Here is a 14,616-nt window from a genome sequence, read left to right on the forward strand (position 1 = left end):
CTTTTATTTATCCCCCTAAAACCATTTTGTGATCTCTGCTACCACTAATCATTAATTCATCAAGTAATTTCCTAATCACTTCCTAACATACACACCGAGGTACCTTTTTCTATAAAAATAATAGTTAACACATTTTGAGGACCTATTATTTCCCAGGCATGATTAGAAGTATTTTATATACATTAATTTACTTTAATCCAGTAAAGCAGAAACTATTATCCTCATTTTACAGAGGAAAAAATTGAAATAGAAAGTTTACATAACTTGCCCAAGGTCACACTAGGTTGTAAGTGGTGAAATAAGGATTTAAATCCAAGTAGTCTGATCCCAAGTCTGTTGCTTTTAACCATGATGCTGTATACATAGAGCCTGCCTTTTTTGTCCTGCCGTCAGCTCAAATGTATATTTTTTAAGGACAAGGGATAAATCTTACATATATTCCTGGTCTAGAATGTTTCTTGAGTTAGAGAATCCCTGCCACAGGATAAGTACTCAGAATGTCTACAGAACTGAATCGAGCCTTTACCTTACAATGATAATGTGGTCAATCAGAACAACAAATTGAAGGAAATATGTCTCTGCTAATAACTCTCTTAATGCAGAGAGATCTCCACATAAATTACTTTACTTTTAGTGGTAACAGGTGATAAAGGAAATTACAGGATGTTGGGAGTGGACAGGAATGTGGGACACTGGATTAAAAGTCAGATACCGGGATCCCTGGGTGGTGCAGTGGTTTGGCGCCTGCCTTTGGCCCGGGGCGCGATCCTGGAGACCCGGGATCGAAACCCACGTCGGGCTCCCTGCATGGAGCCTGCTTCTCCCTCTGCCTGTGTCTCTGCCTCTCTGTCTCTCTCTGTGTGACTATCATGAATAAAATAAATAAAATCTAAAAAAAAAAAAAAAAAAAGTGAGATACCCTTTTATTTCTGACTCACTCCATTTTCAAAAAGTGTTATTCTAAGGGTTTCCTATGGAAATAGCTTTAGAAACTGCCTTATATCTAGTCAGAAAGCGACAGGTATTAAATTCCCATCAGAAGAAGAAACATTTCTAAAGCACACAGGGAATTGCAATATTCTGCTGTTAAGTAATCTGTTTTCAAAGAGATTAAAGTAGTTAAGGATAGAAAATAATGGATACGTCAACGTAAACATTTAACATTTTATCTCAAGTAAAATTTTCCAACACTTTTATAGCTTAATTTTACTTCAACTACTTACAGTGCACTTTCCATGTCTGCTATATTTTCTTCCATTTTCTGAGACTACATAGAGGTAAATAAAGTTGTCATGAGATCCTACAGCCAGGAGGGTACCATCTAGAATGAGACAGGAAAAAGTGTTAACTAGAGAAATGTGTTGACAGATTTGCTGCTATTTTATTGGACCTGTACTGAGTATTTTATAAATTTTAAAAATCTCAACAATTTAACTATTATTTGGTATTGGATGAATGAATCCTTCTATCACTAAGCACACTTGAAAAACATGGCCATCTAGTACAGTCATTTTTTGGAGATACTCCTAGGCCTTGGACTTGAGGCTCATCTTCTTTTAGTTAGCTACAAACTGGCTCCAGGGAAGTTAACCTGCTCTTATGGGTCTAAGTACATAGTACTCATAGGCTAAGTGTACAACTGCTCATTTTGGCTGAGCACATATGACCTCTCCAACCTGGTAAGGGACTATGTTCTCTTCTTTTATGGTCTCTTCTATTGTTCTTACCATATAACAGATGGTCAATAAAGTCCAACTGATCTTTGGATTTTAATTGCTATGTCTGTAGTAATTTGCTAGTACAGCACTAAAAAAGCCAAACCAAACAGAAAACCTTTCCTGCTTTAAGATAACTTGCCGGGCTTATAGCCTAAAGCAAATACTTTTCCTTCCATGTTCAACTCAAAGAATAGCATTCTGTGCTTCCTTTAAAACAACTTGGAAGCAATCAAAAAGATCCTTTGGATCCCACACCAATCCAACTATTACTGTAATATATTTTCAAATTAGGCAAATGTTACACTAACTCCAGGGAAGGAGGCTATGAATCAAAACCATGTTGATTATGGGAAAGGGGAAATCGGAATATTATGGAGACATAATTAACATTCTGAATAAAGCATAAAGAATTATTCAAACAGGGCTAAACGAATTTATCAAATTCTTGTAAGTGGCTATTTTATCTCATTAACAAAATCATTACTATGTAGCCAGTAACAATGCAACTAGATTTTAAAGAACTTGAACAGCCTATAATGTATTTTGAATATTACTATAATTTATGTTTTCTTACATATAAAAAAAGATTGTTAAATAGAAGTAACATTCAGCCTAATACCCACCCAAAATTCCAAGTATGTGTAATTCCCCCCAAATGGGATTTGACTGTACTATATTCTGCTTTCAACTGCAAGTGCAATTGTAACAATTCGTTCTAAATTTGCTTGATAATTTAGAATGCTGTTTAACTTTAGAAGATCTTTTACAGTTTCCTGCAGCAGAATTTAATCTGATGTTGGTGGAAACATATTCAATAGTTAACAAGTTCAGAGAGTAGAGAAAAAAGTAGTTAGCTTTAGTGGAAGTGAAAATATGCAATGACAGAAATGCTGTAAAAGCTAGAATGGGGGTAAATCCTCTTACCTACTGAGTAGCGCATCACAGAGAGCTGTTCATTCCCATCTGTGTGGATAGAAACTAGATCTCTGGTTTCCGCATCCAGAACAAACCACCTGTTAAGAAGTAAAAATCAAAGTTTTTTTCAGATATTAGCACTTAAAAAAAGAATTGCTTTTTCTCCCTTCTAACAAATTTTAATAATGCCCTTAAATATGACATGTTTCCATCTTCCATTGAAGAATAAGTTCATTTTGCAAAATGCTGGTAAATACAATTTAAGTATATGTGCCTAGGCATGTTCTCATTTCTGTTTTAGGTACTCAACGCCAACTGTATCTCTTTGCTAAGTACCATTTAAACAGAAAGTTAAGATGATAGGATCAGTGTTCTTGAAGATTAAACTAGAGATGGGAAAAAAGAAATGAGCTAACTGAAACAAAGACCAAGAGGAACTCAGAGAAGGGAAATGAATGATAGAAGACACAGAATAACCTTCTGGAAGGGTAGAGAACAGGTCGAGCTGAACACAGAGGGAAAGAGGTACAGGTGGTTCAGCGGCAGGAGGAGTGACAGCTGCACAGCTATGGAAATGGGAAGGAGCACAGACAGTATGAAGGTGGGAGGGGAAGGCAGAGGGCCCTTCTTTTGGAGTGATTTCAAAGGAAGCAGCAGGGGGCGCTCTGCCTCTCCAAATAACTCCGCATGTGCACACAGCTCTGAATTCTTTCAAAGATAGTTTTTTGTTCACATTAACAGGTAAAGTCAAAATGTAAAAGCTTTTGAGAGGCAAAATAATGGTTAAACTCAACTATATAATAAACAACTTTTCAAATCTTTTAATAAGAGCACTTGAAGGGATGCCCAGGTGGATCAGTTGGTTAAGCCTCAAGACTCTTGGTTTCAGCTCAGGTCCTGATCTCTCAGGGTGTTGAGACGGAGCCCCACATACTGGACTCCCTGCTCCACGTGGAGTCTGCTTAACACTCTCTCTTCTTCTCCCTCTGTACCCTCCAACTGTGCTCCCTCGCTCTCTCTAAAATAAATAATTTTTTTTTTAAAGGGCACTTGAAGGCAGGGAGATGGTGCTTCAGAAAAGCACAGCAAAATATGAGGTATAGGGCAGCCCGAGTGGCTCAGTGGTTTAGCGCCTGCCTTCGGCCCAGGGCGTGATCTTGGAGACCCAGGATCAAGTTCCACGTCGGACTCCCTGCATAGAGCCTGCTTCTCCCTCTGCCTGTGTCTCTGCCTCTCTCTCTCTTTCTCTGTGTCTCTCATGAATAAATAAATAAAATCTTAAAAAAAAAAAGAGGTATAAAGCAAATGTTGGCAATTAGAGACTGGCTAAGTGAGAGGAATGCAGGGTATAAATCACATACACAGCTGCTTGGAGGGCTTTAGAGTTGTGCATTGCCTGGCTCAAATCAGTCACTAAATAAATATTTGGAGAATGAATAAACAAATATAAAGTAAGTCTTGAATAAACAAATATAAAGTAAGTCTTGAAAATGACAAAAGCCAAGTTTTAGGAATAATTATTTAATACTGTAGTGTGTAGGAAGAAATGTTTGGTGTGGAGAGAATGGAACAAGACTAGCAAGTCTTGTTTTTAAGATGGGGGAAAAAATCCACCACTAAAAGAAGCCAATATAGAAATCATAAGGACAGTTCCTTGTAATTTTGAAGCTTCAAAACTAATACCTGGAAAGAGATCATTTCCATTTCAGCCTAAAAGAAATAACTATTTAGGTGGGAGAAAATGACAAGAAAGAACTTAAAAAAATGTTTAGTGATGTTGCTCAACATGCCTTAGTGCATGCAAGGTAGAAGGTGAAAGAATGAAAGACACCAGCTCTTACCCATCAGTGAAATCCCTCTCTAATGAAAAATACTCATGCGTGAATTTTAGTCACTTGTGAGCTAAGGGTTGAAATGTCTAGGTAGCTAGCCTAATTCATAAATTCTGTCTTCTACGTTGGTAAAAGAAATAGCTTCTATTTGTGAATACCTGAATTAAAGCCAATAGTCAGAAAGTGGCACCCTGAAGCTCTATGCTCTATGCTTAGTGGTCACTTCCATTCCAACAGGTGTGTTACTTTACTACAGCTGTACAGTACCCACAGATTATAGGTTTCTTTTGAGAATGTAGATTAATCAATTTTTATGGCTACCATTGTGAAACTCCTCTGAGCCAAGAAATGCCAAAGCTGATGCCAAGTGAATTGCCTTTTCAGAGTAAGGGCACAAAATATTCCAGCTCAGACTCATCAGACAGACCTAAAGAACAATGAGAGACAATGCCACTCTGCAGGTATCAGGTTTTTTTTGTTTTGTTTTGTTTAAAAGATTTCAGGTTTTTAATGAGTTTATGGAAACTTTATTATACTTTCTTTGGCATCTGAATAATTACCATTATTTATTCATGTATTTATTTACTTAATATTTATTTATTCATTCATGAAAGACAGAGAGAAAGAGACGCAAAGACACAGGCAGAGGGAGAAGCAGGCTTCATGCAGGAAGCCTGATGTGGGACTTGATCCCGGGACTCCAGAATCACGCCCTGGGCCAAAGACAGGCGCTAAACCGCTGAGCCACCCAGGGATCCCCTTCTTATTCCAGTACAGAGTATATAAACTAGAACACAAGATTCTGCTTTAAGATAGTTTGGAATTATTATCAGGCTTTATATGACCTAAAGGACCTGATGCATCCTTCTAAATATAATTGCTCAGTATCACAAATGGGAAATCTTTGGTGATATATTTAAATTGCTCTGACTTGTGGGTCAAGTATCTAAGCATAGCACTATCATTTATCTTGACTTTTTTTTAATAAGATTTTATTTATTTATTTGAGAGAGAGCATGAGAGAGAGATCACAAGCAAGGGGGAAGGGTGGAGGGAAAAGCAGTTTCCCTACTGAGCAGTGAACCCGACTTGGGACTTAGTGCCAGGACCCTGGGACCATGAGCTGAACTGAAGGCAGATGCTTAACCAACTGAGCCACCCAGGCACCCCTTTTCTTGACTTTCTAAAAAGACACAATATTGATTTCTTTAGTGGCAAGAAAAGAATCAAGATTTTAAAATTGGAGGGATCCCTGGGTGGCGCAGCGGTTTAGCGCCTGCCTTTGGCCCAGGGCGCGATCCTGGAGACCCGGGATCGAATCCCACGTCGGGCTCCCGGTGCATGGAGCCTGCTTCTCCCTCTGCCTGTGTCTCTGCCTCTCTCTCTCTCTCTCACTGTGTGCCTATCATAAATAAATAAAAAATAAAAAAAAAATAAATAAAAAATAAATAAATAAAAGATTTTAAAATTGGAGAGTAAGTCCCTAAATGAACATATTTATGAGTTAAAAAAATATTCATCAAAATATATAGTGTGTCCTCTTGGTGGTAGATAGATTTGTAACCCTCTCACCTTCCCTGTGCTGTCCCCCCATCTTCTACTTATAAGAATAGGAATGATTTTTATTAGAAAAATGTAAAGTCAAAACAGGAGGAAGAGAGTCTAATTCAACCCTTTTATTTTACAAATAAAAACAATGAAGTGTTCTCATTTCAAAACATCTGACCAGTCATCAACCAACTAGTTAGTTGATAGAGCTTCTGGCCCTTGTGCTTTTCACTAATAACACACAAGGGAAGGGTATGATTCCACAGAAAGTGTTTTCTATGTCTTTGAGATACATTAGTATTTAAGGATCCAGAGAAAAAGGGATAGCAAAGGAGGCAGAATAGGAGTTTATAATCTAACTGGGGAGACAGAATGAATTCATAGTGGTAAACAGTTCAGTGTAATATGAATTATACAGTTATAAGGATTATAAAGTCTCAGAGCAAGGAGTACTCACAGAGGAGATGGGTGATCTAGGATTTCATTATGTCAAATGTGGTAAGAAATAAACAGGCAGAGAGCAGTAGATAAGAAACTACAAAAAGGGTTGGCATGTATATAAAGGATAGCTGGTTGGAGTGGTGAAGGAAAGCTTTACCACTTAATGAGCTTTAAAGGCCAAGCTAACAAGTTTGGATTCCACTGTTTAGGTATCAAGAAGAATTTAGGAATGTGCTAATCCAGTTAGCTCATAGTTTCCCACATTTGCTCAATCCATTCTTCCCACTTAACATGAGCTCCTCACTCTTCACTGCTTCTTCAAGATCCAAGAACTTCAAGGCAGGACCAATGCCTCCTCTGTGAAGTATTCTCTGACCACTAAGGCTCACTGTAATTTCTCTGCTGATCTTTAAGCATCAATGCCTGTTTATCCAAGCAATATTACATTATTAATAGGTTATGTTCTTTATCTCTTCAAGTACTATCTAATTAGGCTATAATCTACTTGGGGTTTGGACCAGGTCTCATATTTCTTTGTGCTACCCACTGCATCTAGTTCAGTGCTTTACAAGTTGCTGGAACTCAATAAGCAATTGGACTTACAACAAGGCAGAACTCAAGGAAATTCATGCTGATGGAGTTCAAAGACACTGTGCACAATAGGAAATGAGCTTAGGAATATCCGTGGGCCAAGTTAACACCAAATTATAGATGGAAAAAGCTATTTGTTTTTCTAATTAGAAGCTTTCTCTTTTAATTATGTCAAAGAAAAGTCTCAGCTAATGCTAGTATGTTTTTGATTATCACCCCTTTTGAACAGCAGGAGCATTTCTTATACTCAGAACTTTACAGTCGACAGTACTTTAGCTACATTGCTGGCTTGCCAAAGTGACAGTCACCATCAAAATTGAGGAGCTGAGCCAGATCACTTAAATCTCTCCGAGTCTTTTGTGATTTCATGTCAACAATTAAATTCTTTACCAACCCACTCACCAAGCTCCCTTCCCAGCCTGCTGCCCTGTCAAAGCTGTCAGTATCACTATAGACCAGAAACTTTGGGATCTTCATGAAATTGTTTCTCTTGGTCTGTCCACTCCTCTTTTCATCCGTATATGTTATATATAGTATGTTCTAAATACTAACTCAATTTTATGTATTTCTTTCTTTGAAACAATTTCCAACTTTATTCCTTGCTTTTTATTCTTCTTGTCATCACACTTCAGGTCTATTAATTTCTCTAATTTGGGTGTCTTATCTCCATTTATCAGCCTATAAAATGACTATAGCAAAAACTGTTGATTTGGAAATAAAACTGGGTCCAACCAAGACCAAAGTTCTGTAAACTGTGTAAACTGCTTGGAGAGTTCTTTTTTTTTTTTTTTTTAAAGATTTTATTTTTATTTATTCATAGAGACACACGCACACAGAGAGGCAGAGACACAGGCAGAGGGAGAAGCAGGCTCCATGCAGGGAGCCCAACGTGGGACTCGATCCCGGATCTTTGGGATCACGCCCTGGACTGAAGGTGGCACTAAACCACTGAGCCACTGGGGCTGCCCTGCTTGGAGAATTCTGTCTGAGTTGATATAGACCTGACATCCTGACGGGATGGTAAATTTATCTGTGGTTCCTCTGAGGTCTGGTATATAGGTTGAGTGTCTTTTGAGAAATCAGTTTCAAAAAATAGGAAGGGGAAGGATGATCAATTGGTATCTTGGAAAATGAAGCAGAATGTATTTTTAATAACTCAGAGATTATAAGCTTTCAAATTAATAATAGTTCAGGTTTATACACAAAAGACATGGTGTACAATGGGAAATGAGCTCAGGAGTACCCGTGGGCCAAGTTAGCTTTATGAAAAACTTTAAATTCCAACAAGAAGCCCAAATTTCAAAAAAATGAGACAATGCAGTAAATATACAATGGAATACTAATCTGCCACAAGAAAAGGAGATCTTACATATTTGCAACAACATGGATGGACATAGAGGATATAATGCTAAGTAAAGTAAGTCAATCAGAAAAAGACAAATACCATGAGTTCACTTATATGGAATTTAAGAAACAAAAAGAAAAAGAGACAAATAAATAGGCTCTTAAATACAGAGAACTGGTGTTTTCCAGAGGGGTGGGATGAAATTGATAAAGAAGATCAAGTGTACACTTATCTTGATGAGCGCTGAGTAATGTACATAATTGTTGAATCATATTGTACACCTAAAACTGATATAAACCATATGTTAATTGTGCTTCAATAATAATTTAAAAAAAGGGAGAATGTTATCTTCAAAAATCATGTGTAGGGTGTTATATGGGTTGTTGAATCATATTGTACACCTAAAACTGATATAACATATATAATGTTATAACATTATATAACATATATAATGTTAATTGTGCTTCAATAATAATTTAAAAAAAGAGAGAATGTTATCTTCAAAAATCATGTGTGGGGTGCCTGATTGTAATTTATTAATTAAATGGTTTTGGTTTGACAGATCTAAGATTTTGGTAACTAATGATTAATAATTATAATATGTACTGATGTTTATTCCTTTATAAGCTTATTATCCTAATACCAAAACCAGACAAAGGCATCACAAGAAGACTACAGACCAATATCCTTTATGAATATAGAGGTAAAAATCTTAATAAAAAAATATGAACAAACTGAAGCCCGCAACAAATAAAAAGAATTAAATACCATGACCAAGTGGGATTTACCTCAAGAACACACGGTTAACATCTTAAAAATAATATAGTACTCTGTACTAATAAATGACAAAAACATGGTATTTGACAAAATCCCAAACCCTTCTATTCAACAAACTAAGAACAGAAGGAAAATTCTTCAACATGACAGGTGGCATCTATGAAAAAGCCACAACTAACATTATACTTAGTGGTGAAAGGCTTTCCTTCTAAGAGAACAAGAGAAGGATGACCACCCTTGCCACTTCTATTCAATATTGTACTGGAGATTCTCCTACTTAGGACAATTAGACAAGAACAGTAACAAAAAAAAGGATTCAGATTGGAAAGAAAAACAATTTGTAGATTACATGGTCTTGCCTATAGAAAATCCTAAGGAGTCCACTAAAAAAAAACTATTAGAAGAAATGAGTTTAGCAAAGTTGCAGGATACGAGATCAAAAGATGAGAAGTAGTTGTATTTACATACACCAACAATAAATATTCTAAAAATGAAATTGTTTTCTCATTTAAAATGGCATCAGGAGAATAAAATACTTAGGTACAAATTTAACAAATGTGCAAATCTGTACCCTAAAAACTAAAAACATCTTGAAAAAGAAAAGCAAAGCTGGAGGCATCACAATTCTGGACTTCAAGTTGTATTACAAAGCTGTTGTCATCAAAACGGTATGGTACTGGCAAAAAAACACATATAGATCAATGGACTAGAACAGAAAACCCAGAAATAAACCTACAACACTCTGGCCAATTAATCCTTAACAAAGCAGGAAAGGCTATCCAATGGGAAAGAGTCTCTTCAACAAATGATGTTGGGAAAACTGGACAGCTGCATGCAACATAATGAAATGGAGCCACTTTCTTACATCAAACGCAAAAATTAATTAAAAATGGATTAAAGAGCTAAATATGAGACCTGAAACCAGAAAAATCCTTGAGGAGAACACAGGCAGTAACCTTTTTGACATTAGCTGTAACAATTTCTTTCTAGATGTGTCTCCTGAGGCAAGGGAAACAAAGGCAAAAATAAACTATTGGGACTTCATCAAAATAAAAAGCTTCTGCAAAGCAAAGGAAATAACCAACAAAACTAAAAGGCAACCTATGGAATGTGAGAAGATATTTGCAAATGACATATATGATTAAGGGTTAGTATCCAAAATCTATAGATAACTGACAAAACTTAACTCCCCCACAAAATGAATAATCCAGTTAAAAATGGGCAGAAATCTTTCCAAAGATGATATATATATGGTCAACAGATACATGAAAAGATGCTCAACACCACTGATCATTTGGGAAATACAAATCAAAACTACAACAAGAAAAAAGAAAAAAAAAAAACTACAATGAGATATCATCTTACACCTGTCAGAACAGAATGGCTAAAGTCAACAACAGAAGAACAGGTGTTGGTAAGGATGTGGGGAAAGAAAAACTTTCTTACGCTGTTGGTGGGAATGCAAACTGGTACAGCTACTTTAGAAAACTATAGTATAGAGATTCTTCAAAGATTTAATAACAGAACTACCCTATGATCCAGCGATTGCACTACCAGGTATTTACCCAAAGAATACAAAAATATTAACTCAAAGGGATACACACACTCTAATGTTTACAGCAACATTATCTACAATAGCCAAATTATATGACAGCCCAAGTGTCCATTGACTGATAAATGGATAAAGATGTGGTTGATATACACAATGGAATATTGCTTAGCCATAAAAAGAATGAAATCTTGTCATTTTGCAACAACACAAGTGGAGCTAGAGATTGTTATGCTAAGGTAAAATATGTCAAACAAAGAAAGATAAATACCTTATGATTTCACTCATGTGGAACTTAAAAAAACAAAACAGCGGCACCTTGATGGCTCAGTTGGTTAAGCATCTGACTCTGAATCTTTGCTCAGGTCATGATCATCTTGGGGTCGTAACATCAGCCCCACGTGGGACTCTGTGCTCAGTGGGGAGGCTGCTTGGGATTCTCCTTCTCCCTCTGCCCCTTCCCTGGTTCATACATGTGCACATGCCCTCTTTCTCTCTCTCTCAAATAAATAAATAATCTTAAAAAAAAAAAAACACAAAATGGGCACCCGTTTTGACTCAGTTGGTTAAACATCTGCCTTTGGCTCAGATCATGATTCTGGGGTTCTAGGATTGAGCCCCACATTGGGCTTCCTGCTCAGCAGAGAGTCTGCTTCTCCCTCTTCCTCTCCTTGTGCTCTCTCTCTCAAATAAATAAATACAATATTAAAAAAAAAAACACAAAACAAATGAGCAAAGGGGGAAAAAAAAGAGAGGGGTACACCAAGAAACTATAGAGAACAAATCGATGGTTTCCAGAGGGGAGGTGAGTGGGGGGATGAGCTAAATAGGTGGTTGGAATTAAGGAGTGCACTCGTGATGAGCAGGGTGTATGGAAGTGCTGAATCACTAAATTGTATACCTAAAACTAATATTACACTGTATGTTAACCAGTTGGAATTTAAATAAAAACTTAAAAAATCCCTATTCAAAATGCCAACTGGCTTCTTTATAGAAATTGACAAAATTGATTTTAAAATTCATGTGGAAATTCAAAGGATCCTGAATAGCCAAAACAACCTCAAAAAAGAAGAAAGTTGGAGGTTAGAGGATTCACACTTCCCAATTTCAAAACTTACCACAAAGCTACAATAATCAAGGTTGTGATACTGCCCCAAGGATGGGCATATATAAATTAATGGAATAGTATTGCAGAGTCCAGACAGAAACCAATACATTTTTGGTCAACTGATTTTCAGCAAGGGTATCAATATCATTCAGTGGGGGAGATGGTGTTGTAACAACTATATATCCACATGCAAAAGAATGAAGTTGAGTATCTACCTCATACCATATACAAAGATTAACTCAAGATGAATCAAGAGACCCAAAGGTAAGAGTTAAAACTATAAAATTCTCAGGAGAAAACACAAGAGTAAATTCTTATGATCAAGAGACAAGAGGAAGAGTAGATAAACTGGACTATATAAAACTTTGAAATTTCTTGTCACAAATGTTACTGCCAAGAAAGTGAAAAGACAACCTTTGGAATAGGAGAAAATATTTGCAAATCTTTTGTGTAAGTTACTACACATCCAGATAATATATGAAGAATCCTTGCAACTTAATAAAAAGACAAAGCAATTAAAAGACAGGCATAGGATTTGAATAGACATTTCCTAAAAAGGCTATCCAAGTGGCCAATAAGCGCATAAAAAAGGTAACTCAACATCATTAGCCAGAGCTACAAAGAAAAAGCATTTCACATCCACTAAGATGGCTATACTCAAAATATAGACAAGTGTTGGTGAACATGTGGGGAAATTCGGTCCCTTATACTTTGCTGGTGGAAGTGTAAAATGATGTAGCTATTGTGGAAAATAATTTGGTTATCACATGACCCAGCAAGTCTTCCTTGGTATATGCTCAGGAGAGCTGAAAACATGTCCATACAAAAATTTGTATGAATGTTAGGTGAAAGAAACTATTTACAAAAGACCACATATTGTAGGATTCTATTTATATAAAATCTCCAGAAGAGACAAACCTATAGAAACAGGAAGACTAGTTGCCTAGGGCTTGGGGAAGTGGGTGAGGAAAAGAAGATTGACTGCCAGTGAGTACAGGGTTTCTTTCTGGGTTAATGAAAACGTTCTCAAAATAGCTTGTGATCTTGCTAAAAACTACTGAATTGTATACTTTAAATGGATAACTTTTATGATATATATCTTAATAAAGCTATTTTAAAAAAGAATCCTTTGGGACGCCTGGATGGCTAGGCGGTTGGGCATCTGTCTTTGGCTCAGGGTTTGGTCCTGGTCCTGGGATCAGGTTCCGCATCGGGTCCCCTGCTTCTCCCTCTGCCTGTGTCTCTGCCTCTCTCTGTGGGTCTCTCATGAATAAATAAAATCTTAAAAAAAAATCCTTTATTATGTGAGGATCAGCATGTCAAGGAAGAACTATGTCCATTTAGGACTACACATTTTTTTCCCCTTAGAAATGTTTAACAGGAATACATTATTTTATTTTATTTTTTTAAAGATTTTATTTATTTATTCATGAGAGACGGGGGCGGGGGGGGAGAGAGAGAGAGAGAGAGAGAGAGAGAGAGAGAGAGAGACGCAGAGGGAGAAGCAGACTCCATGCAGGGAGCCTGATGTGGGATTCGATCCCAGGACTCCAGGATTACTACCTGGGTGGAAGGCAGGTGCCAAACCGCTAAGCCACCCAGGGATCCCCGGAATACATTATTTTAAGTGACAGTTTTATTTATTACTGTGATAATTAACCCACACTTGTGCTTACTACTACTTTGTGTGTGTGTGTGTGCTTACTTTTAATTCCAAGAAGTTAATTTCTAGATTTGGAAATGAAAGGATCTTTAAACATTTTGCTAGTCACCTTTTTTGGATACTGCACAATTTGGACACTCATGTGCTGTATTATATTAAAAAAAATTCCTTGTCCAAAGTGAGACTTTTTTTCAGGCTGAGGGATTAGTGATAATAATCTTAATGGCTACACTGAGGAATTTTCAGTTTTAGATTCAACAACCAGGTATTCAGAGACCTATATAAAAAATAAAAATAAATGGAAGTTCTCCAAGAATCAACAGAATCTACCAGATGCGAAACCAAAGACAGGAATAATGGTTAACTATATCTCCATGGACAGAACGTGGATAACTATATCTCCCCTAGGTTCTAAATAATGTCCACTTTTTATTTAGTTATCACATCACTCTAATTAAAAAAAAAAAAAAAAAAAGGAAACCCCTTGTAAAAATTTTAGTTATTTCAGAGAGAAAGTCTATGCATAAACAGGGAGAGGGAGAAGCAGGCTCCTTGCCAAGCAGGGAGCCTGATGTGGGGCTGGATGCTAGGACACTGGCTGGGAACATGACTTGAGCCTAAGGCAGATGCTTACCTGTGAGCCAGTCACTCACAACTCCAAGAAGAAACTGGCTTTAGTTTAAGTCATGTAAATTAAGTGAGTGACTTTTCATTTTCAGCTTATTCATGACTATGCAGCTACATAAATCTTAGAGAGTAACTTCAGTGAATTTATATCAGATCAGTTTCTCCTTAAAAATTAAGGCTCTACAGAGTGTACACACACGCGCGCACACACACACACACGGCTCCATTCATCAAATGAAGCAGTGTGTTTTAATGATTCAAATCCCTCTAGTCCTTGCACTTCATTCAGTGTTTAATTCCTTCGTATATATAGTAAATGTTTCTAAAGTACGTCAAAACCAGTGATTTAACCTTCAAAGGGAAACTTTCCTTATATTTCTAAGTAATACACCAGCACCGTAAGCACATGTCAAAGAATATTCATGGAGTAGTGGAAAGCAATCAGCTTTGGAACCATACAGAATCTGAGTTCAAATCCTAGTTCAATCACAAATGAAAAAAG

General features: G+C 36.8%; 1 protein-coding gene across 5 annotated transcripts in view; it reads right to left on the reverse strand.

The window, feature by feature from the left end:
• EML4 (EMAP like 4) overlaps positions 1 to 14,616 on the reverse strand; it is a 160,598-nt gene that overhangs the window by 16,245 nt on the left and 129,737 nt on the right. For all 5 annotated transcript variants that reach the window (XM_072770390.1, XM_072770389.1, XM_072770388.1 and 2 more), the window contains 2 exons: positions 2,643 to 2,731; positions 1,224 to 1,321 (listed from right to left, as the gene is read on the reverse strand). In XM_072770390.1, the coding sequence (XP_072626491.1) occupies positions 1,224 to 1,321; positions 2,643 to 2,731 (187 nt within the window). The remainder of the gene's footprint in view (positions 1 to 1,223; positions 1,322 to 2,642; positions 2,732 to 14,616) is intronic.

This window comes from Canis lupus, chromosome 12 (genome assembly GCF_048164855.1).
Source record: "Canis lupus baileyi chromosome 12, mCanLup2.hap1, whole genome shotgun sequence".
Lineage (NCBI taxonomy): Eukaryota > Metazoa > Chordata > Mammalia > Carnivora > Canidae > Canis > Canis lupus.